Source organism: Rana temporaria, chromosome 13, assembly GCF_905171775.1.
Source record: "Rana temporaria chromosome 13, aRanTem1.1, whole genome shotgun sequence".
NCBI lineage: Eukaryota > Metazoa > Chordata > Amphibia > Anura > Ranidae > Rana > Rana temporaria.
The window spans coordinates 120,290,469-120,311,924 of NC_053501.1; the positions used below are offsets into that span (position 1 = coordinate 120,290,469).

At 49.0% G+C, this 21,456-nt stretch overlaps 1 protein-coding gene across 1 annotated transcript in view; it reads right to left on the reverse strand.

Annotated features, from left to right (window-relative positions):
* The window catches only part of LOC120920612 (unconventional myosin-Ie-like), a 39,200-nt gene that overhangs the window by 557 nt on the left and 17,187 nt on the right, over positions 1–21,456 (reverse strand). The window contains exons 5-27 of the mRNA XM_040332789.1: positions 20,024–20,111; positions 19,852–19,941; positions 17,641–17,772; positions 17,398–17,532; positions 15,625–15,757; positions 15,218–15,414; positions 15,049–15,129; positions 14,792–14,878; positions 12,016–12,102; positions 11,181–11,348; positions 9,625–9,710; positions 8,860–8,941; positions 8,522–8,628; positions 6,825–6,923; positions 6,111–6,255; positions 5,864–5,978; positions 5,491–5,660; positions 5,262–5,407; positions 4,809–4,955; positions 4,087–4,244; positions 3,929–3,994; positions 428–620; positions 101–282 (exon numbers count right to left, since the gene is read on the reverse strand). Coding sequence (XP_040188723.1) covers positions 101–282; positions 428–620; positions 3,929–3,994; positions 4,087–4,244; positions 4,809–4,955; positions 5,262–5,407; positions 5,491–5,660; positions 5,864–5,978; positions 6,111–6,255; positions 6,825–6,923; positions 8,522–8,628; positions 8,860–8,941; positions 9,625–9,710; positions 11,181–11,348; positions 12,016–12,102; positions 14,792–14,878; positions 15,049–15,129; positions 15,218–15,414; positions 15,625–15,757; positions 17,398–17,532; positions 17,641–17,772; positions 19,852–19,941; positions 20,024–20,111 — 2,894 coding nt within the window. The remainder of the gene's footprint in view (positions 1–100; positions 283–427; positions 621–3,928; positions 3,995–4,086; positions 4,245–4,808; positions 4,956–5,261; positions 5,408–5,490; positions 5,661–5,863; positions 5,979–6,110; positions 6,256–6,824; positions 6,924–8,521; positions 8,629–8,859; positions 8,942–9,624; positions 9,711–11,180; positions 11,349–12,015; positions 12,103–14,791; positions 14,879–15,048; positions 15,130–15,217; positions 15,415–15,624; positions 15,758–17,397; positions 17,533–17,640; positions 17,773–19,851; positions 19,942–20,023; positions 20,112–21,456) is intronic.

Below are 21,456 nucleotides of genomic sequence, written 5' to 3' on the forward strand. Positions count from 1 at the left end.
TTTACATAGGTAACGTCCACATGTGATGCTGAGACTTAATGATTCGGAGAACTAAAACCCAAGGGGTGGGCCAGGGACAGTCAGGCTCATTAATACAAACCCTCTCGGACGATCTCCAGTGTGTCGTTGGCGTTGAAGCTCAGCTCATCCGTATCTTGGGCATCGTAGGCGTAAAGAGCGCGGCAGCAGGGGAGCTGCGGCTGAGGTTTCGGCTTTGGCGCAGGTTTGGACCTCCCTCCTCCAGGCACGGGTTTCACCTCCTTGGAAAGTCTCCGCTGTAAGCTAGAAAGCAAAAATAATAACGTGAACAGGCTGACACGAGCCGTGTTTTCTCTGCGCGTCCTCCAATTTTTTAGATGGGTGGACCTAAAGATAACATTTCCTCTAACCACAAGCTCCTCTGTTCTCCCTTGTCTGCCATACTTACCCTGCCACCCCCTGGTCGGGCACGCTCATGAATCCCAAGTCTATGTTGCCTGGTGGCACCTTGGCGCGAGGACTGGCACCCTGCCTGGGAAGACTCGGCTGGTCAATGCTGCTCTGACGGGATGTGAACGACATTCGTTGTTGCAGAGGAGGCCGGAAACCCTTTTTGTTGCCTCCGTTGGCAATGCGGGATCCTGCAGAGGTCAACAAGAAGGAACATTGAATGAGAATTTTATTGGAGACACAGAGGATAACATAGAGAATTCTATCCCTGGGCAGATATAGTCTTTTACATAGCTCCTCCCCCAAGGAGCGGAGGAGAGGAAAATGATGTGTCTACACCAGCCTTTCTCAAACTTTTTTAAAGGTAAATTTTTATTTTGACATTTTTGTACATACAAAACAGACAATACAACAAACACACATCCTAGGCGAACATCGCCCGGTACATCATTTTACAAAACTTTGGTAGCTGGTACACATTGATCATTTTCATAAAAACACACAGAGAAAGGTGGGAGAAAAACAACAGAATCGTTCATTTACTCACTTAGATCTATTCAACGGGCAGAGGTATCAGTCAAAGTTCAAGGAGCAGGAGGTATGGTGTTCTCGGAATCAACCCAAGAGCCCCAGACCTTCAAGAATTTTTTTGGACACCCTCTGGCCTCATATGTCATCTTATACAGCGGTATAGCACGATTGATGGTGGTGAGCCAGAAGACAATGGTAGGTAAGGATGGAGACTTCCAGTGGAAGGTTATAGACTTCTTAGCATAGAACAGTACTATCCGCAGGAAGGTTTGCATATTCTTAGATAGAGTCTCGTCATCAATGTGGCCCAGTAAACACCTCAGAGGATTACATATATTGGGTATCTCAGTCAGCGAGCTAATGAAGGCCGTGACCTCCGACCAGAACTTTCTAATCGGAGCACACTCCCACATCATATGAAAGAACGTGCCATCGGCCGCGCCGCATCGGGAGCATAGCGCTGAGGGGATTCTGCTCAGTTTGAACAGTAAGCATGGTGTGAAGTAGGATCTATATAACAGTTTGGTCTGTATTACCTTGTCACGGGACGAAATGACAGAAGGGACCTGGAGGGGCAATACCTCCTGCCAGATCTCCTCCGTCAGTTCAGGGATGTCGGCTCTCCAGCTAGCAGCCGCTTTGCTCAGCCTTTGAGTCGTAGTGTGCAGGAGAGACCCATAATATGTGGAGACTAACTTGGTGTGCGAGGGGTCAGTTAGTAGTCGCTCCAGCCGAGAAAGCTGGATGACTATGTTACGAAGGCCAAACTGCGTTGCTGCAGTGTGGCGTATCTGTAGGTAAAGGAAGTAAGCCGTGCGTGGCAGATTATAGTCTCTACGAAATTCCTCAAAAGTACGAAACACATTGCCTGAGAACAGATGTAAAATAGTTTTTACCCCCCTTTTCGACCAGTATCCCCCATCCGATCTACGGAAAAATTCCGGAAGGTTCGGATTCCCCCACAGTGGAGTGTTCGGTGAGTATGTATTACTGCTGGAGGGGACTTGCAATTTAGTGAGTTTAATAATCCGTAGAGTCATAGCTATAATACTCGTTCCCTCCCGCCCCCCAAGGGACATACAATGAATCAAATTTTGCAGGGATTCATAGGAGGTGAGGATGGCTGCCTCCAATGCAGTGGCTGCATTGTTGGCTTCGGGGTAAAACCACCAGTGTACGTGGGCCAATTGAGAGGCAATATAATACATTTGAAGGCAGGGGAGGGCCAATCCGCCCTCCAGTACTGGTAACTGAAGGGTGTCCTTGGCAATCCTGACCGCCCCCCCTCCCCACAAAAAGGTGGTGAGGATGGAATCTATCTCTTTGAATTTATTTTTTGTGACATACACTGGCGAATTACCCAAAACATACAGAAATCGTGGCAAGAAAATCATCTTAAAAATATTAATTCTACCCAGTAATGTTAATGGAAGATTAGCCCAGGTTTTGAAAGTAGTTTTCAAGTGCCCTATGAGGGGGTCTAAATTAGTCTTGACATAGTAGGCCATGGGATGTTGTATTATGACTCCCAAGTACCGGAAGGAGCTGACTATCTGTAGTGGACAAGATGGTGGTAGCCGGACCGACGTCGCCTGGTCCATCATAAACAGAATGGACTTGTCCCAATTAACCTGGAATCCCGAAAAGTGGCCAAACCTCCCAATGAGATCCAGCAGGGCCGGGAGGGACGACTGGGGGTCCGACAAGTATATTAACATGTCATCAGCGTAGAGAGATACCTTCTCCTCTAGACCCCCGATCGTCAGCCCCGCGACTGCCCCACAGGACCTCACCAACGCCGCCAGAGGCTCTATTGCCAGCGCAAAGAGCAGCGGCAACAGAGGGCACCCCTGTCTGGTGCCTCTCTTTATTGGAAAGGGATCAGATATGGCTGCGTTCACTCTTAGTCTAGCAGTGGGCTTCGAGTACAGTAGTTGCACCCACCTGATAAAGGTATTGCCGAATCCAAACTTCGCCAGGACCTCCAGCAGGTAAGGCCATTCGACCGAGTCAAATGCCTTATGTGCATCTAAGGACAGAACGGCCCTAGAGCCCATCTCTTCATGGGTTGCCTGCAGATTAGTGAATAATCTACGTAGGTTGATGGAGGTCGATCGCCCCGGGATGAACCCGGTTTGGTCAGCACCAATAATGGTAGTAATGACCGTGTTCAGTCGCCGGGCAAGTACCTTTGCTAGAATTTTTACGTCCGAATTAATGAGTGAGATCGGCCTGTAAGATTCACAGAGAAGGTGATCCTTGTGTGGCTTAGGAATAAGGACAATCATTTCTCAAACTTTTTACTCCAGAGGAACCCTTCCAATCATGTTCAGGTCTTGCTAAAATCAATTCATTTGTGGTCAGTGAAAAAAAAAAGAAAAGATCCTTACATTAATGGTCAGTAGAAAGAACGCAACCCTTAAATTGGTGGTCAGAATGCAACCCCTACAGCCGGCCAAAATGTCGTTGGCTTCATACAACTGGGTCTACCAAGTGGTGTTGACCCTGGGACTATGCAGGCACCATCAAATGGTAAGTCAATCAGCCACAAGCTCTAAGGAACCCCTAGCAACTTCGGGAGGAAACCTGAGGTTCCACAGAACCCTGGTAGAGAATGGCTGGTCTACACCAACCAATGATTGGAGGATCTGAACCAGTAAATGATTGGTCCTTATGGAAAACCAATGCCCTTAATTTCTCCAGTTACTGGATGAGGTCGCTACCATTGCTGACCCGCCTCGTCATTTTCATCCTTCTGTCTCTACATAATGTCATTGAAGTCGCATCTCCAGACCTGAATGCTTGTTTCAGGTCGGAAACTCAAATAGTACCAAAGCCTTGGAACACGAGCCTTCTAAAAATAAAATGAGCAACCACCACTCATACAGAAGAACAAAACAAAATGGCGTCAATCTGGCTCAGTTGGTCCTTGGTGTATCAATACTGTGCTATGGTATGCGGGACTCACCTGTGTTCTTGGACTGGACGTTGACTCCCAGGTACTGGCTTTTGCGGTTATCCTTCCGGGTGGGTCCTGGGCGGGAGAGAGTCAGCACAATGTTAGGTACCATTGTTTCACTTTTCAACCAGAATACAAGATAGGCCCGTAGGACAGAGAATACTCACGGGAATTTTTGGGCAATCCGGCTCCAATCATAACCAGCAGCACCTTTCCATTTACCTTCGGTACCGCCACATCACCGGATCCTGTCTGGAATTGGATCTGTCGGGTTCCTGCCGCTCCCCAGGGGGTCCAACCTTCCTTCTTCACCTTGAACTCCAACCTGAGAGAAGAAAAATCACCATTCTAAGTAAGTGAAATGACGTAACCAGGGCTTTTTCTCAGAAAATAGGTGCAGGTACTCCCCACTTCCAAGTCACCCCAACCCCACAAGGAAATGTTCCTAGCCCTACAGACAGATGGACACCCCAACCCTACAGGGACTTTTTCCCTACCCATCATCGAACAAAACCCCCTGCAGCCAGCAACAATAGATCCCCCCAGCAGTAATAGACCCCCAGCAACAATACATTCCTACAGCAACAATAGACCCCCCCTGCCCAACAATAATAGATCCCCCAGTAACAATACAATAGATCCCCCAGCAGCCACATCAACAGACCCTCCAGCTCACCCCAGTACCCTATTCTGTGCTGGAACGGCATTCCACCGAGTACGTGCTGAAAAGCCCTGGACGTAACCCATTCCAGCCAATCATGGATCATCTCAACTGGCAACATATATCAGATCTGCCCATTTGTGGCCATCTGAAGATCATCAGATCAATAGGAAGCTACACGAGCTCCGCAGAGAACGTACAAGTAAAGCAGTCCCCGCCCCTGCTTACTGATTGTTGAATCTGACGTCCAGCTTCTTCTGCATTCGTTCCTCGTAGCGCTTGTAGAGCAGGCTGAGGAACTCGGTCTTGAAGACACTTTCCAATACGCTGTCGTACTGCGGTTCATGGAGGATAATGAAGTCGTCTTGAAGTGTGCTGGAGAGAAACATACACGAATAGGTCATACTGTGTACTACACATGCTCCCCATTTTCAGGGCTTTGGCTAAGACCCAACTCCTTCCGAAACGTTTTTCTTAGTTTTGGATGAAATAGTGCAATGTGTGGATTTTTTTTGTCCCCTCTGGAGAGATTCCTCCCAATTTCCTGTGCTGTTACCAGAACAGGAAGTGAGGAGAATCACCCCCCCCCCACCCCCCAATGGGGACAAGGGCAGCCATAGCCTTCAGCCTTAGTTTTCTGATATTTAAAGACACAGTGTACATTTTCCTTCAGCTACCTACCTCATCGAGACAAATTGGATGTCCTTCAGTTCGATCTTCCTCTTCAGAACCTCTTTGATTTGGCCTTTCTCTGGCCCCTGTTTCATCTTCTCCCGACCAATCAGGTACACGAACTTCGGCGTCAACACCATATCGCGCTTCAGCGTCTACACCAAAAAGGGGGACAGTTATTGATTGACATTGGAAGAGCCAGAGATCCACTGATGTGGGGGGGGTCCTAGGCTCTGACCTTGAACCGGCGGTCATATTTCACCACCGTGTCTGCAAAATCGATCCTTTCCCTACGCCCTACGAACTGCCTCAGTTCTGGGCGACAGTCCATCCCGATGTAGTCGCCCACAAAGTTGCGGTTGATGCTATTCCGTCTTCGTTCTTTCTTGTTCAGGATGATGTTGGAAGCTGCAGACAGGAAACCATTTTTTTTTTATGTATTGCAATTGTGCTCATTACTCTTTGTGAGAAGCCTCAGATAGAAGCTGCTGTGTGCTAGCTCTGGGGTGATGATGTCATCGTGAAGCTGAATAGCGATATGTACTAAATCAAAGCTTCTATGGTAGGCTTCTCACTCAGGTACTAGGTACTTCCTGAAATCCTGTGCCTACCTTCCTCTCTCATTCGGATGTACTTGCGGACGGCGGTGTGTTTGCGCCAGGCTTTTTGGATGACACGAGCATAATTGTCGTACTTCCTCTCCCGCATCTCTTCCAGCAGGAACAGCTAAAGGGACAAACAAGAAAAAACCTAAGTGACCGGATTCCCGAATGTCTTCTCTGATTCACCGCTACCGATGATGAAACGTGTCCAGGCGCTGTCTTAGACAAAATGCACAAAGCCATCAAAAGGACTCACCGACTCCGGAGCCTTTATGAAGACTTTGGTCTTGCCCAGCTGGTACTGATCGGCGTCCATGTTCACCGACTTCAGTAGGTGGAGGACGCCCTTCTTCTCGTCCCCCCGCCACTCCGGCCACGTCTCCCGCGTCAATATGGCGTACCTGATGAAATAATCAGCCGGTAAAATAAAGTCAGGAAACGAAAGTGCGCTCGTTTCAGACACCCTATAAAATCCTTTCCTTGCCAAGTTATCTGGGGGGGGGGGGGGCAACAGACTTCTGGGGCAACGACTGACCTCTAGGGACACAGAAGAGTGGTCTCAAAAATTGTTGGTCAAGCAGGACAGAAAAAAAAATATCAGACTGGCCCAGGAGACATTATTACACCAATTCAGCCACCATGTTCAAAGATTGAGGTGTGGACAGGCAGTGGTCATTGCAAGATGGATGAAAGCGCAACAGAACTTGGGTTACCGAAAAAGCTCACAGTGACTTTGATGTGACATTAAGTGGAAGATTTGAGGGCCTCCAGGCCTTTGCGTCGTTCATCAGAGTTACGTCTACCAGGACACTGAGCACAAAGTGAGGTTCAGCCTTTAGGGGTAGGAGCATCTTAAATGTTCCTCCTCCTAGGATTGGAGCCCACACCCCAGAGGTCCGTTGTGTCCTCCAATGAATACTCAGTGGAGCATAGAGAAGATGGCAGCCCACGTGCATTAGCCGTCTCGCACCTGTTGAGGAATTTTCGGAAGATTCTGCGATAGGCGTATCCAGCGCGGCGAACCCGGATGTTCTCCCGAAGACCCAAGTATTCTACCTGATGTTTCACCCTGAAGGGAAGGCACATTAAGAAGAGTCAGACCCTGCCATCGGCAAATTGTAAGCCCCTTCCTTTCACAGTTACCTTTTGTCCTCCCATTTCTTTCCCTACAGACAGATGGATGCCCCAACCCTACAGAGGGATGCCCCATTTGCCACAGACAGACTGACGCTCCCCACCCCTAAAGACAGATGGACGCCCCAACCCAAACAAATTGCCGCCCAACCCTACAGAGACATGTGCCCAACCCTACAAACAGATGGACACCTCAACCCCACAAGGACATGTCCCTAACCCTACAGACAGATGGACACCCCAACCCTACATAAACGTGTCCCCAACCCTATAGACAGATGGACACATGAACCATACAGAAAGTCGGACACCCCCAACCCTACAGAGACATGTGACTAACCCTACAGACAGATTGACACCCCAACCCTACAGACGGATGGACACCCCAACCCCACAAGGACATGTCCCTAACCCTACAGACAGATGGACACCCCAACCCTACAGAAACTTGTCCCCAACCCTACAGGTGTGTCCAACCATACAGGGACGTGTCCCTAAACCTACAGACAGATGGACATCCCAACCCTAAAAAAAAGTGCCCAACCCTACAGACGAACTGACACCCCCACCCTACAGAGACACATGCCCAACCCTACCGACAGATGAACACCTCAACCCTACAGAGACATGTCTCCAACCCCACAGATGGACACCCCAACCCCACAGACACGTGCCCAACCCTACCGACAGACACCCCAACCCTACAGACAGATGGACACCCCAACCCTACAGGGACTTTTCTACAACCCTACAGACAGATGGACACCTCCCCAACCCTACAGACAGATGGACACCCCAACCCTAAAAGAGACATGTGCCCAACCCTACTGACAGATGGAAAACCCCGCCCTGCAGAGACAAGTGCACAACCCTACAGACAGATGGACACCCCAACTGTACAGGGACACGTTCCCAACCCTATAGACAGATGGACACCCCAACTGTACAGGGACATGTTCCCAACCCTACAGACTGATGGACATCCCAACCCTAAAGAGACATGTGCCCAACCCTACAGACAGATGGACAGCCCCGCCCTACAGAGACAAGTGCCCAACCCTATAGACAGATGGACACCCCAACTGTACAGGGACATGTTCCCAACCCTACAGACTGATGGACATCCCAACCCTAAAGAGACATGTGCCCAACCCTACAGACAGATGGACAGCCCCGCCCTACAGAGACAAGTGCCCAACCCTATAGACAGATGGACACCCCAACTGTACAGGGACACGTTCCCAACCCTACAGACTGATGGCCACCCCAACCCTAAAGAGACATGTGCCCAACCCTATAGACAGATGGGAACCCCAACCCTACAGAGAAATGTCCTAAATCCTACAAACAGATGGACACCCCCGACCCTACAGTTACCCTTTCCCAGTTTAATGTTGTCCTCCCATTCCTTTCCCTACAGACAGATGGATGCCCCAAACCTAAATGCGGTCACTCCCAACTTTACAGAGGGATGCCCCATTTCCTACAGACAGAAGGACACCCCCAGCCCTACAGTTACACTTTCCTAGTTACCTGTTGTCCTCCCAGTCCCGTGCCTTCTTGGTCTCGTTGGGTTTTATGCAGCGGATGTAGTGGGGGGTGCACTTCATCAGCGTCTGCACTAAGTCGTTGGCTTGTTTCTACGGGGAATAAAACATGGAAGACAGTTGGGAGATATACACAGGCGTTACGTTCAACACAACCAACCCGCAGATGACAAAACAGCGCGGCCTGTTAGAGGGTCAGAAAACCTCAGGAAAGGGGGCGACACATTCAGCACAAGAAAGGTACTTCGCCTTAAAGTTGCCATAAAACAAAACTGAACTGTAGATATTCTGTATTCACGCATTCCAGGAGGTCAGAGGTCTCACCTTGATCTTGGTGCTGGCGGTGCTCGGTCGTCCTTTCTTATCTGCGTTGAGGTTCTCGGGGAAACGCGCTCTGATGAACGGTCTGCGAGGGAAATTATATCACATCAAGTACAGCAAGAGCAGAAACACAAAACAAATTTTGGTAAAATTCTAAATGTATTTAATTTATAAACTCTATATAACTCCACAGCCCTGAGGAAGATTCCCTATAGCCCCGGAAACGAGTTGGCTTGGCACCTTGGATGTTTTAAGATGATCTCTTTGGGCTCCAGAACTGGGGTTCCCTCCCGCTTTTTCTACACCTCCAACCAAGGCTGCAGACGGGGGTACAGACAGTACCTCTATAGCAGGCATGGGCCTCATTGGGTCAACCGGGGAGCCCCAAGGCTTTGCATGCATCGTTCCAAGATCACACCCTTCAATTTGTGTCAACAAGCTTTATTGCTCACCCAGCCAAATTTACAAAACCAGAATTTTTCTCTGAAAGGCCCCCACTTCTGACACATTTCTCCCAGTAGGGTCTTAGTAATGGGGGGGGGGGGGCGACCTGTCAAAGTGGATAAATGGGGCCCCAGATTTCTAAAATTTCTGATAATAAAATCCTGACAGAGGGTCTAACCCTTCCACACTCCATACAAAACAGAAAAAACGGCCTACCCTTAGAACACTTTAATATAAGTTACAAAACATATGCAGGTGGGTTGGTTGGGTTGGTAGGTAGTAGGTAGGTGGTGGGGGGGGGGGGGCTCGGAGGGGAGAACTCACATTTCACTGCTCTGCATTAATTCAATGAGATCGGTGAAGAGGACGTCTCGATTACGCTCACAGAATCCTTCCACGTCATATGATACCTGAGGACAGGAAACAGATGTTGAGGTTTAGTAACATCAATTGTGATCCAACTGTACACAGAGACCCTCGGGGGCGGGGCCTAATAAAAGAACTGGAGAAAAATGTATCAAGCAAAAACGGTTTGCAGGCCCCATTAGACATTTGTTTTGTTTTGGTTCTTTATTTAAATAGTTTTATGTAGTAAAATTTGTTTTCGGAATTTTCTTTCGTTTATTCGACTTCAAATTTAAATTTATTCTATTCGAATTTTGGAAGATGGTTATATTTTTTCTACTCTATTCTTTGCTATTCTATTCAAAAATATAATTTATTCTATTTGAAATTCAAATTTTGGAAGTCAGTTATATTCTTTTATTTCATTCTATTATATTTTTTTTCCAATTTTATTTTATTCACATTTCGAAAGATGACTACATTCGACAGTATTTTATTCAATTTTTTTTTTTTTACTCTATTGTACTATTATTTGTTTTTCTACTCGTTTCTATTCTATCCAATTCCTTTATTTTCTATTCTTGTTTTGAAAATTCCAATAGGAATAAATCGGCCGAATTACATTTAGTTATTTTGGATTTGTTTAAATTAGTTTTTCGGAATTTGTTTTGTTTTTTCGTGTTCAAATTTCAATTTATTCTATTCAATTTTAGGAAGACTGTTATATTCTTTTTTTTTTTTTCCTATTCTAGTCCATTCTATTTCTATTATCTTTTATTGTCTATTCTATTCACATTTAAAATCGAAAGATGGTTATATTTTTTCTACTGTATTCTATTAAAAAATCTCATTTATTCTATTTGAAATTCGAATTTTGGAAGTCAGTTATATTTTTATATTTTATTCTATTGTTTTTTTTTTTTTCAATTTTATTCTATTCAAATTTCAGATGGTGGTTATATTTTTACAGTCTATTTTCTATTGATATTCTATTATTTGTTTTTCTATTATTTTCTATATAATTCCTTTACTTTCTATTCTTGTTTTCAAAATTTGATTAGAATATCAGCCAAATTTAATTTAGTTATTTTGGATTTGCTTAAATTCGTTACTATTGTAATTCCGAATTTCAGGCTACATCCAAATTTCGAACAACAAAAAAGAAATAGTCCAAATTTAGAACAACAAAAAAGAAATTGTCCAAATTTCCAACAACAAAAAAGAAATTGTCCAAATTTCGAACAACAAAAAATAAATTGTCCAAATTTCGAATAACAAAAAAGAAATTGTCCAAATTTCGAACAACAAAAAAGAAATTGTCCAAATTTCGAACAACTAAAAAGAAATTGTCCAAATTTCGAACAACTAAAAAGAAATTGTCCAAATTTCGAATAACAAAAAAGAAATTGTCCAAATTTCGATTCGGAACAAACCGAACCGCACATATCTAAGCCCTGTTACTTTACTTCACCAATCACAGTAAAGGGTCAGCCCCTCCCACACACACACAGGGATGGGCCGTCTCCACTCCTTACCTTCCCTGCATAGTGGTGGATAATGAAACCTTTGTTCCAGCTGTTGAAATGCTCGTGGTTGCCGATGGCGGACTGGAGTTTCTGGAGGAGCGTCTGATCGGCGCCCTCACCTTTGGCGTGCATGGTGGCGCAGACGTCGTCCAGGATGCTCATGACCCCCGGAGGACTCTGGGAAAAGAGGGCCAGTATATGAACTGAGAGCAACAAAGTAGTTCGAAGTGTTCAACCGTAGAAGGTCCAGCAAATACTAAATCAGTCTCACATACAACCCCCCATTCCATGCTCACCCTTACCATCCTATACCCCCCCAGCCAATCCCTTGCATTCCCACCTCCCCCCTGCTATTCTAGACTTGGCCTTCAACCCCATCCCACCCATCCCATGCAGCTCCCTACCACCCCACAACCCTCCCAATCTACACATATAGCCTTCATCCCATCCAATGTCCATTTCCAGGGCCGATCCTGGGCGGGTGCACAGGGCGCTCCACCCTCTGGCGCTGCAGAGGGGGGGGCGCCAAAGTGTCAGACTGCTCTCCTACTCTCCTTGTGTCGCACACAGAGCCGGTTCAAGCGCAAGGCAGCTGCTAGGGCAACAGGAGGGCACTGAAGCCGTGACAGACTGTCCCTGAAGAAAAGTTACGCTGCCGCCGCCCCCCGCTCTTATCTAGCTCAGCAGGCAGCAGCACAGCCTTTCTACACCTTTCCTCCCATTCTACCTTCCCATTCACACCCCACTACCAACCCATACCTCCAACTACCATACCCCTCCTCCTAATCTATGAACCCCCTCCCACCATTGCAAACCCATCCCCATCCCATGTCTGGTCACTCACCACTTTGTTCTCTATCAGGTCACACACAATCTTGTTGTTGAAATACTCAATCGGATTCCAGCGGATCCCCTCTTGGACGTATTCTTCCTGCAATATGAGGCAATTTTAGGGGGCAAAACCCAAAGACAAACAGACATCCCCAACCCTATAGACAGACAGGTGCTCCTAATGTCGGGGATGCCCCCAACCCCACAGAGAAATGGACACCTTAACCCTACAGAGAGATGGACACCTTAACCCTACAGAGAGATGGACACCTTAACCCTACAGAGGGATGGACACCTTAACCCTACAGAGGGATGGACACCTTAACCCTACAGAGAGATGAACACCTTAACCCTACAGAGAGATGAACACCTTAACCCTACAGAGAAATGGACACCATGACCCTACAGAGAGATGGACACATGGACATTGCTAACCCTAAAGAGAGATGGGCACCCCCAAACCTACACACAGACACTCCCAACCCAACAGACGGATGCCCTTGACCCTACAAACTTTCCTAACCCTAAAGACATATAGACACCCCCAACGCTACAGACACCTTAACCCTAAAAAGAAATGGACTACCCCAACCCTACAGACAAATGGACTCAATCCTACACACAGACACTGCCAACCCTACAGATCGACATCTCTATCGACAAATGGACTCCCCCCCCCCAACCCCTAAAGACAAGATTGACACTCCCAAACCTACACAGACAGATGCTCCCAACCCTACAGATGGATGCCCTTGACTCTATAAACTTACCTAACCCTAAATGGGCAAAATCCATCAAAGACAAACGGACATCCCCAACCCTATAGACAGACGGGTGCTCTTAAATGTTAGGGATGCCCCCAACCCTACAGAGAAATGGACACCTTGACCCTTCAGTACTAGCTATGACTAACCACTGAAGCTACAGTGCAAAACGTTAGCTTTTGTTCCAATTTTTTTGCTGTGGCATGTTTGTTTTGTGATCGATTTTAATTAAAAGAACATTTTTGGAGTGTGGCTGTCCAAGTTTCCTTCGTATTTTTGCATCACCATTGCATTGCCGGCACCCAGGGTTTGGTTCCAGTGAGGAGGTTCTTTGAAAACTACCGAGCGGTTATTTTCTCTCTCTACACAGAGATGCTCCCAACCCTACAGATGGACACGCTTATCCCTATAGACAAATGGATGCCCTCAACCCTACGGACATCGGGACACCTTAAACCTACAGAGAGATGGACTCCCTTCTACCCTATAGATAGGCATCCCTAACCCTACAGAGATACGGCCCCCCTTCAACCCTATAGATAGGCATCCCTAACCCTACAGAGATACGGCCCCCCTTCAACCCTATAGATAGGCATCCCCAACCCTACAAATGGATGCCCTTAACCCTGCAAACTTCTCTAACCCTACAAACAGATGTACCCCCCCAACCCTACAGACAGATGGACAGACGCCCCAACCCTACAGACAGATGGACAGACGCCCCAACCCTACAAACAGATGGACAGATGCCCCAACCCTACAGACAGATGGACAGACGCCCCAACCCTACAAACAGATGGACAGACGCCCCAACCCTACAGACAGATGGACAGACGCCCCAACCCTACAAACAGATGGACAGATGCCCCAACCCTACAGACAGATGGACAGACGCCCCAACCCTACAAACAGATGGACAGATGCCCCAACCCTACAGACAGATGGACAGACGCCCCAACCCTACAGACAGATGGACAGACGCCCCAACCCTACAGACAGATGGACAGACGCCCCAACCCTACAGACAGATGGACAGACGAGCCAACCATACAGACAGATGGAAAGACACCCCAACCCTACGGACAGATGGACAGACGCCCCAACCCTACAGACAGATGGACAGATGCCCCAACCCTACAGACAGATGAACAGACGCCCCAACCCTACAGACAAATGGACAGACGCCCCAACCCTACAGACAGATGGACAGACGAGCCAACCATACAGACAGATGGAAAGACACCCCAACCCTACGGACAGATGGACAGACGCCCCAACCCTACAAACAGATGGACAGACGCCCCAACCCTACAGACAGATGGACAGATGCCCCAACCCTACAGACAGATGGACAGACGCCCCAACCCTAAAGACAGATGGACAGACGCCCCAACCCTACAGACAGATGGACAGACGAGCCAACCATACAGACAAATGGAAAGACACCCCAACCCTACGGACAGATGGACAGACGCCCCAACCCTACAAACAGATGGACAGATGCCCCAACCCTACAGACACATGGACAGATGCCCCAACCCTACAGACAGATGGACAGACGCCCCAACCCTAAAGACAGATGGACAGACGCCCCAACCCTACAGACAGATGAAAAGACACCCCAACCCTACAGACAGATGGAAAGACACCCCAACCCTACAGACAGATGGAAAGACACCCCAACCCTACAGACAGATGGAAAAAGACGCCCCAACCCTACAGACAGATGGACAGACACCCCAACCCTACAGACAGATGGAAAGACACCCCAACCCTACAGACAGATGGACAGACGCCCCAACCCTACAGACAGATGGACAGACACCCCAACCCTACAGACAGATGGACAGACACCCAAACCCTACAGACAGATGGACAGACGCCCCAACCCTACAGACAGATGGACAGACGCCCCAACCCTACAAACAGATGGACAGACGCCCCAACCCTACAGACAGATGGACAGACGCCCCAACCCTACAGACAGATGGAAAAAGACGCAGACAGGTGGTCGGGTTTGCTCACCTGTTCGGCTTTCAGGGTCAGCTCAATGAAGATCTGTTGCAGTTTTTCATTTACAAAGTTGATACAAAATTGTTCAAATCCATTTTTCTGTGAAATGGCAACAAATAAAGTTAATTTCACACCCCTCTCCCACATATCCCCCCTCTTCCCAGTACGGCACTGATCGGTATACACCTGGTTCAGGAGCAGGACACAGCCCCCCCGCTAATATCGCCCACAGGTGCCGTGTACTTGTACAACATACTCTGATCTCTCACCTGAAATATCTCAAATCCGTAAATATCCAAAACTCCGATATTGTATTCCTCCACGTCCTTCCGCATCGCCTTATTCACCGCCTGCCAAGAGAGGAGAGCGTCATATCATTGGACGAGGACCAGTCACATGCCAACCCGTTTATTGGAGCACCAATCTCGGCTATCTCACCTCCACCAGAAAATCGAAGAGCCGGGTGTACAGGGCTTTGGTGAGCGCGTCCCGGGTGAAGCACGCCTGCTCCTTGTTCAGCGTCACGTCGATCACCTCCGACTTTCCGCCCCATTTACTGTCCATCTTCCGGCTGGTCAACTTCTCCTGCAACCGCGTCTGGTCAATGCCCAACAGATAGGACGGGAAGGCCAAGACTGAGCGGAGACAGAAAAAAGAATCAATCAGATGCGCTGTATACTGGCAGTGCATCGGTTGCCGGATTGGCATCTAAATGGCACATTGGTCAAGAACGGTAAGTCTTCTTCTATACATCTGCTGGAAACCAGTTTCCACCAAATCCCCACCACCATGTTGGGACAACCAAGGACATAACAGAGATCAGAGTCTCCACCGCCGGCACTCACAGTCTGTGCTCTCCACCACAGCGTAGTTCCCGCTTTCTTTGAAGGCAATGTTCCCCAGATGGAGGATTCCCGCCACTATCTGAAGGACGTTGGCCTGGTCCTCATGGGTGAGACCCACCACGTCCATCGCCGCCTGTCCAGAGAAAAAAAAGAGGGGCAAAAATTAGAGCCAGGTACAGAAACAATCGGGAGACAATGATGATGGGAGAGGAGAAATGAGGAAAGTCAGAATATTCCAAAAGTTTGCCAATTGGGGATCTTTCCATTTTGGCATTAATTGGTCTGAAGATCAATGTGAGCGTTCATTCTCTACTCACCATGGCCTCCCTTCCCGACCCGCCATGGCTTTCCTTCCCTACCCGACACGCCATAGCCTCCCTTCCCGACCCGCCATGGCCTCCCTTTCCGACCCGCCATGGTCTCCCTTCCCGCCATGGCCTCCCTTTCCGACCCGCCATGGCCTCCCTTTCCGACCCGCCATGGCCTCATGGTCTCCCTTCCCTACCCGCCATGGTCTCCCTTTCCCGACCCGCCATGGCCTCATGGTCTCCCTTCCCTACCCGCCATGGTCTCCCTTCCCGACCCGCCATGGCCTCATGGTCTCCCTTCCCTACCCGCCATGGTCTCCCTTCCCGACCCGCCATGGCCTCATGGTCTCCCTTCCCTACCCGCCATGGTCTCCCTTCCCGACCCGCCATGGATTCATGGTCTCCCTTCCCGACCCGCCATGGCCTCATGGTCTCCCTTCCCTACCCGCCATGGTCTCCCTTCCCGACCCGCCATGGCCTCATGGTCTCCCTTCCCTACCCGCCATGGTCTCCCTTCCTGACCCGCCATGGCCTCATGGTCTCCCTTCCCTACCCGCCATGGCCTCATGGTCTCCCTTCCCTACCCGCCGTGGCCTCATGGTCTCCCTTCCCTACCCGCCGTGGCCTCATGGTCTCCCTTCCCTACTCACCATGGTCTCCCTTCCCTACCCACCAAGGCCTCACCTTTTCTCCCTTCCCTACCCGCCATGGCCTCCCTTCCCTACCCGCCATGGCCTCCCTTTTCTACCCGCCATGGTCTCCCTTCCCTACCCGCCATGGCCTCCCTTCCCTAACCGCCATGGCCTCCCCTCCCTAACCGCCATGGCCTCCATTTGCTACCCACCATGACCCCCCTTTTCTACCCACCATGGTCTCCCTTCCCTACCCGCCATGGCCTCCATTTGCTACCCGCCATGGCCCCCCTTTTCTACCCGCCATGGCCCCCCTTTTCTACCCGCCATGGCCCCCCTTTTCTACCCACCATGGCCCCCCTTTTCTACCCACCATGGTCTCCCTTCCCTACCCGCCCTGGCCCCCCTTTTCTACCCGCCATGGCCCCCCTTTTCTACCCGCCATGGTCTCCCTTTTCTACCCACCATGGTCTCCCTTCCCTACCCGCCCTGGCTCCCCTTTTCTACCCGCCATGGTCTCCCTTTTCTACCCACCATGGTCTCCCTTCCCTACCCGCCATGGTCTCCCTTCCCTACCCGCCATGGCCTCCCTTTTCTACCCGCCATGGTCTCCCTTCCCTACCCGCCATGGCCTCCCTTCCCTAACCGCCATGGCCTCCCCTCCCTAACCGCCATGGCCTCCCCTCCCTAACCGCCATGGCCTCCATTTGCTACGCACCATGACCCCCCTTTTCTACCCACCATGGCCTCCCTTTCCTACCCACCATGGTCTCCCTTCCCTACCCGCCATGGCCTCCATTTGCTACCCGCCATGGCCCCCCTTTTCTACCCACCATGGTCTCGGCAAACTCCTGTTTGTCGCTGACGTCCTCCACATGGTACACGGCTGACTGGTTGAGGTATAAATAATAATCGGGGGACGTCACTCCCAGATTCTCGCGGTCTTCTGCCGTGGCGCCATCCAGCAGCTGCGAAAGGAGAAGAAAGAGTGTCAGCTTCATGGCCCAGAATGACCCTCCAGGTGCCATCAGAGGGTCACAACAGACAGGTGAACCCGGAGAGAACCGTCATCTCACCTGGTAGAAGATGTGGAAGTTCCTCTCCCCCGTATTCTGGCTGACCACCCGCGACTTCTCCAACAGGAAGTTCGAGATCCTCCCGCCGTCCGGCTCCCCGCCCTTGCTGAACTGAATCTCAAAATATTTCCCCTGAAAGAAAGACGACACCAAATATCACTGACCCCTCTCTGCAGAGCATCGCGCCGTCCCCTCCTGACAGATCCATATGGATATATTCTGCAGAACATCGCGCCGTCCCCTCCCCCTCCTGACAGATCCATATGGATATATTCTGCAGAGCATCGCGCCGTCCCTTCCCCCTCCTGACAGATCCATATGGATATATTCTGCAGAACATCGCGCCGTCCCCTCCCCCTCCTGACAGATCCATATGGATATATTCTGCAGAGCATCGCGCCGTCCCCTCCCCCTCCTGACAGATCCATACTGATATATTCTGCAGAGCATCGCTCCCTCCCCTCCTGACAGATCCATATTGATATATTCTGCAGAGCATCGCTCCCTCCCCTCCCCCTCCGGACAGATCCATATGGATATATTCTGCAGAGCATCCCTCCCTCCCCTCCTGACAGATCCATATTGATATATTCTGCAGAGCATCGCGCCGTCCCCTCCCCCTCCTGACAGATCCATATGGATATATTCTGCAGAGCATCGCGCCGTCCCCTCCCCCTCCTGACAGATCCATATGGATATATTCTGCAGAGCATCACTCCCTCCCCTCCCCCTCCTGACAGATCCATACTGATATATTCTGCAGAGCATCGCTCCTCCCTCCCCCTCCTGACAGATCCATATGGATATATTCTGCAGAGCATCGCGCCGTCCCCTCCCCCTCCTGACAGATCCATATGGATATATTCTGCAGAACATCGCACCCTCCCATCCTCCTCCTGACAGATCCACATTGATATATTCTGCAGAGCATCGCGCCGTCCCTCCCCCTCCTGACAGATCCATATTGATATATTCTGCAGAGCATCGCGCCGTCCCCTCCCCCTCCTGACAGATCCATATGGATATATTCTGCAGAGCATCACTCCCTCCCCTCCCCCTCCTGACAGATCCATACTGATATATTCTGCAGAGCATCGCTCCTCCCTCCCCCTCCTGACAGATCCATATGGATATATTCTGCAGAGCATCGCGCCGTCCCCTCCCCCTCCTGACAGATCCATATGGATATATTCTGCAGAACATCGCACCCTCCCATCCTCCTCCTGACAGATCCACATTGATATATTCTGCAGAGCATCGCGCCGTCCCTCCCCCTCCTGACAGATCCATATGGATATATTCTGCAGAACATCGCTCTGTCCCCTCCCCCTCCTGACAGATCCATATTGATATATTCTGCAGAGCATCGCGCTGTCCCCTCCTGACACATCCATATTGATATATTCTGCAGAACATCGCTCCTCCCCTCCCCCTCCTGACAGATCCATATTGATATATTCTGCAGAGCATCGCACCCTTCCCTCCCCCTCCTGACAGATCCATATGGATATATTCTGCAGAGCATCGCGCCGTCCCCTCCCCCTCCTGACAGATCCATATGGATATATTCTGCAGAGCATCCCTCCCCTCCTGACAGATCCATATTGATATATTCTGCAGAGCATCGCGCCGTCCCCTCCTGACAGATCCATATGGATATATTCTGCAGAGCATCCCTCCCCTCCTGACAGATCCATATTGATATATTCTGCAGAGCATCGCGCCGTCCCCTCCTGACAGATCCATATGGATATATTCTGCAGAGCATCGCGCCGTCCCCTCCCCCTCCTGACAGATCCATATGGATATATTCTGCAGAGCATCGCGCCGTCCCCTCCCCCTCCTGACAGATCCATATGGATATATTCTGCAGATTATCCCACCCTCCCCTCCTGACAGATCCACGTGGATATATTCTGCAGAACATCGCTTCGTATTGATATATTCTGCAGAGCATCGCTCCGTCCCATCCCCCTCCTGACAGATCCATATTGATATATTCTGCAGATTATCGCACCGTCCCATCCCCCTCCTGACAGATCCATATTGATATATTCTGCAGAGCATCGCACCGTCCCCTCCTGACAGATCCATATGGATATATTCTGCAGAACATCGCTCCCTCCCCTCCTGACAGATCCATACTGATACATTCTGCAGATTATCCCACCCCTGCCCCCTGCAGAACGTCGCACAGTCCCGTATACTCACAAAGCGGCTGGAGTTGTTGTTTCGGACAGTCTTGGCGTTCCCGAACGCTTCCAGCAGGGGATTGGATTTGAGGATGATGTCCTTCACGTGCTGCGGGGGGGTGAGATGGAGAACGCGGTGACGCCGGGAGTTGTGTACGGGACACAAGAATAATAAAAAGTATCAGACCTACCTGGACCTTGGCCCCTCCCCCGGAGACCTTCGAGATGTAGCCCATAATATACTTGGCGGCGACCGTCTTCCCGGCTCCGCTCTCCCCGCTGCGAATCGGAACAGAGACCCCGCCCACAGTCAGAGATAGACACATATACTGAATATATAACACACGGTGGGGGGATGGTGGGGGGGGGGATAACGATCGTCTCCCCTGCAGATTGTTACATAGAAATGAAGGTCTGTAATTCCTCTCATAGAGACAGAAGATCAACCAAAACTCCAGAAAAGTCACATGATACAAATGTTATACATGGAGGAAAATAAGTATTTGACCCCCCGACCAACAATAATTCCCCCCCCACAGACTGGCTACAGGGGGCGCTCATGTGGTGTAAATAGAGAGTGTATATAGTGTATATGGGGTATATAGAGGGTGTATATACTATATATGGGGGGTATAGAGAGTGTATATAGTGTATATGGGGTATATAGAGAGTGTATATAGTATATATGGGGTATATAGAGAGTGTATATAGTGTATATGGGGTATATAGAGAGTGTATATAGTGTATATGGGGTATATATAGGGTGTATATAGTATATATGGGGTATATAGAGGGTGTATATAGTGTATATGGGGTATATAGAGAGTGTATATAGTGTATATGGGGTATATAGAGGGTGTATATAGTGTATATGGGGTATATAGAGAGTGTATATAGTGTATATGGGGTATATATAGGGTGTATATAGTATATATGGGGTATATAGAGGGTGTATATAGTGTATATGGGGTATATAGAGAGTGTATATAGTGTATATGGGGTATATATAGGGTGTATATAGTATATATGGGGTATATAGAGGGTGTATATAGTGTATATGGGGTATATAGAGAGTGTATATAGTGTATATGGGGTATATATAGGGTGTATATAGTATATATGGGGTATATAGAGGGTGTATATAGTATATATGGGGTATATATAGGGTGTATATAGTATATATGGGGGGTATAGAGGGTGTATATAGTATATATGGGGTATATAGAGAGTGTATATAGAGATATGGGGTATATAGAGGGTGTATATAGTATATATGGGGTATATAGAGGGTGTATATAGTATATATGGGGTGTATAGAGAGTGTATATAGTATATATGGGGTATATAGAGAGTGTATATAGTGTATATGGGGTATATATAGGGTGTATATAGTATATATGGGGTGTATAGAGAGTGTATATAGTATATATGGGGTGTATAGAGAGTGTATATAGTATATATGGGGTGTATAGAGAGTGTATATAGTATATATGGGGTGTATAGAGGGTATATAGTGTATATGGGGTATATAGAGGGTGTATATAGTGTATACGGAGACCAAAATTCAGCTCTTTGGAAGATGGATGGTGACTATGACCCCAAGAACTCCCTCCCTACAGTCACA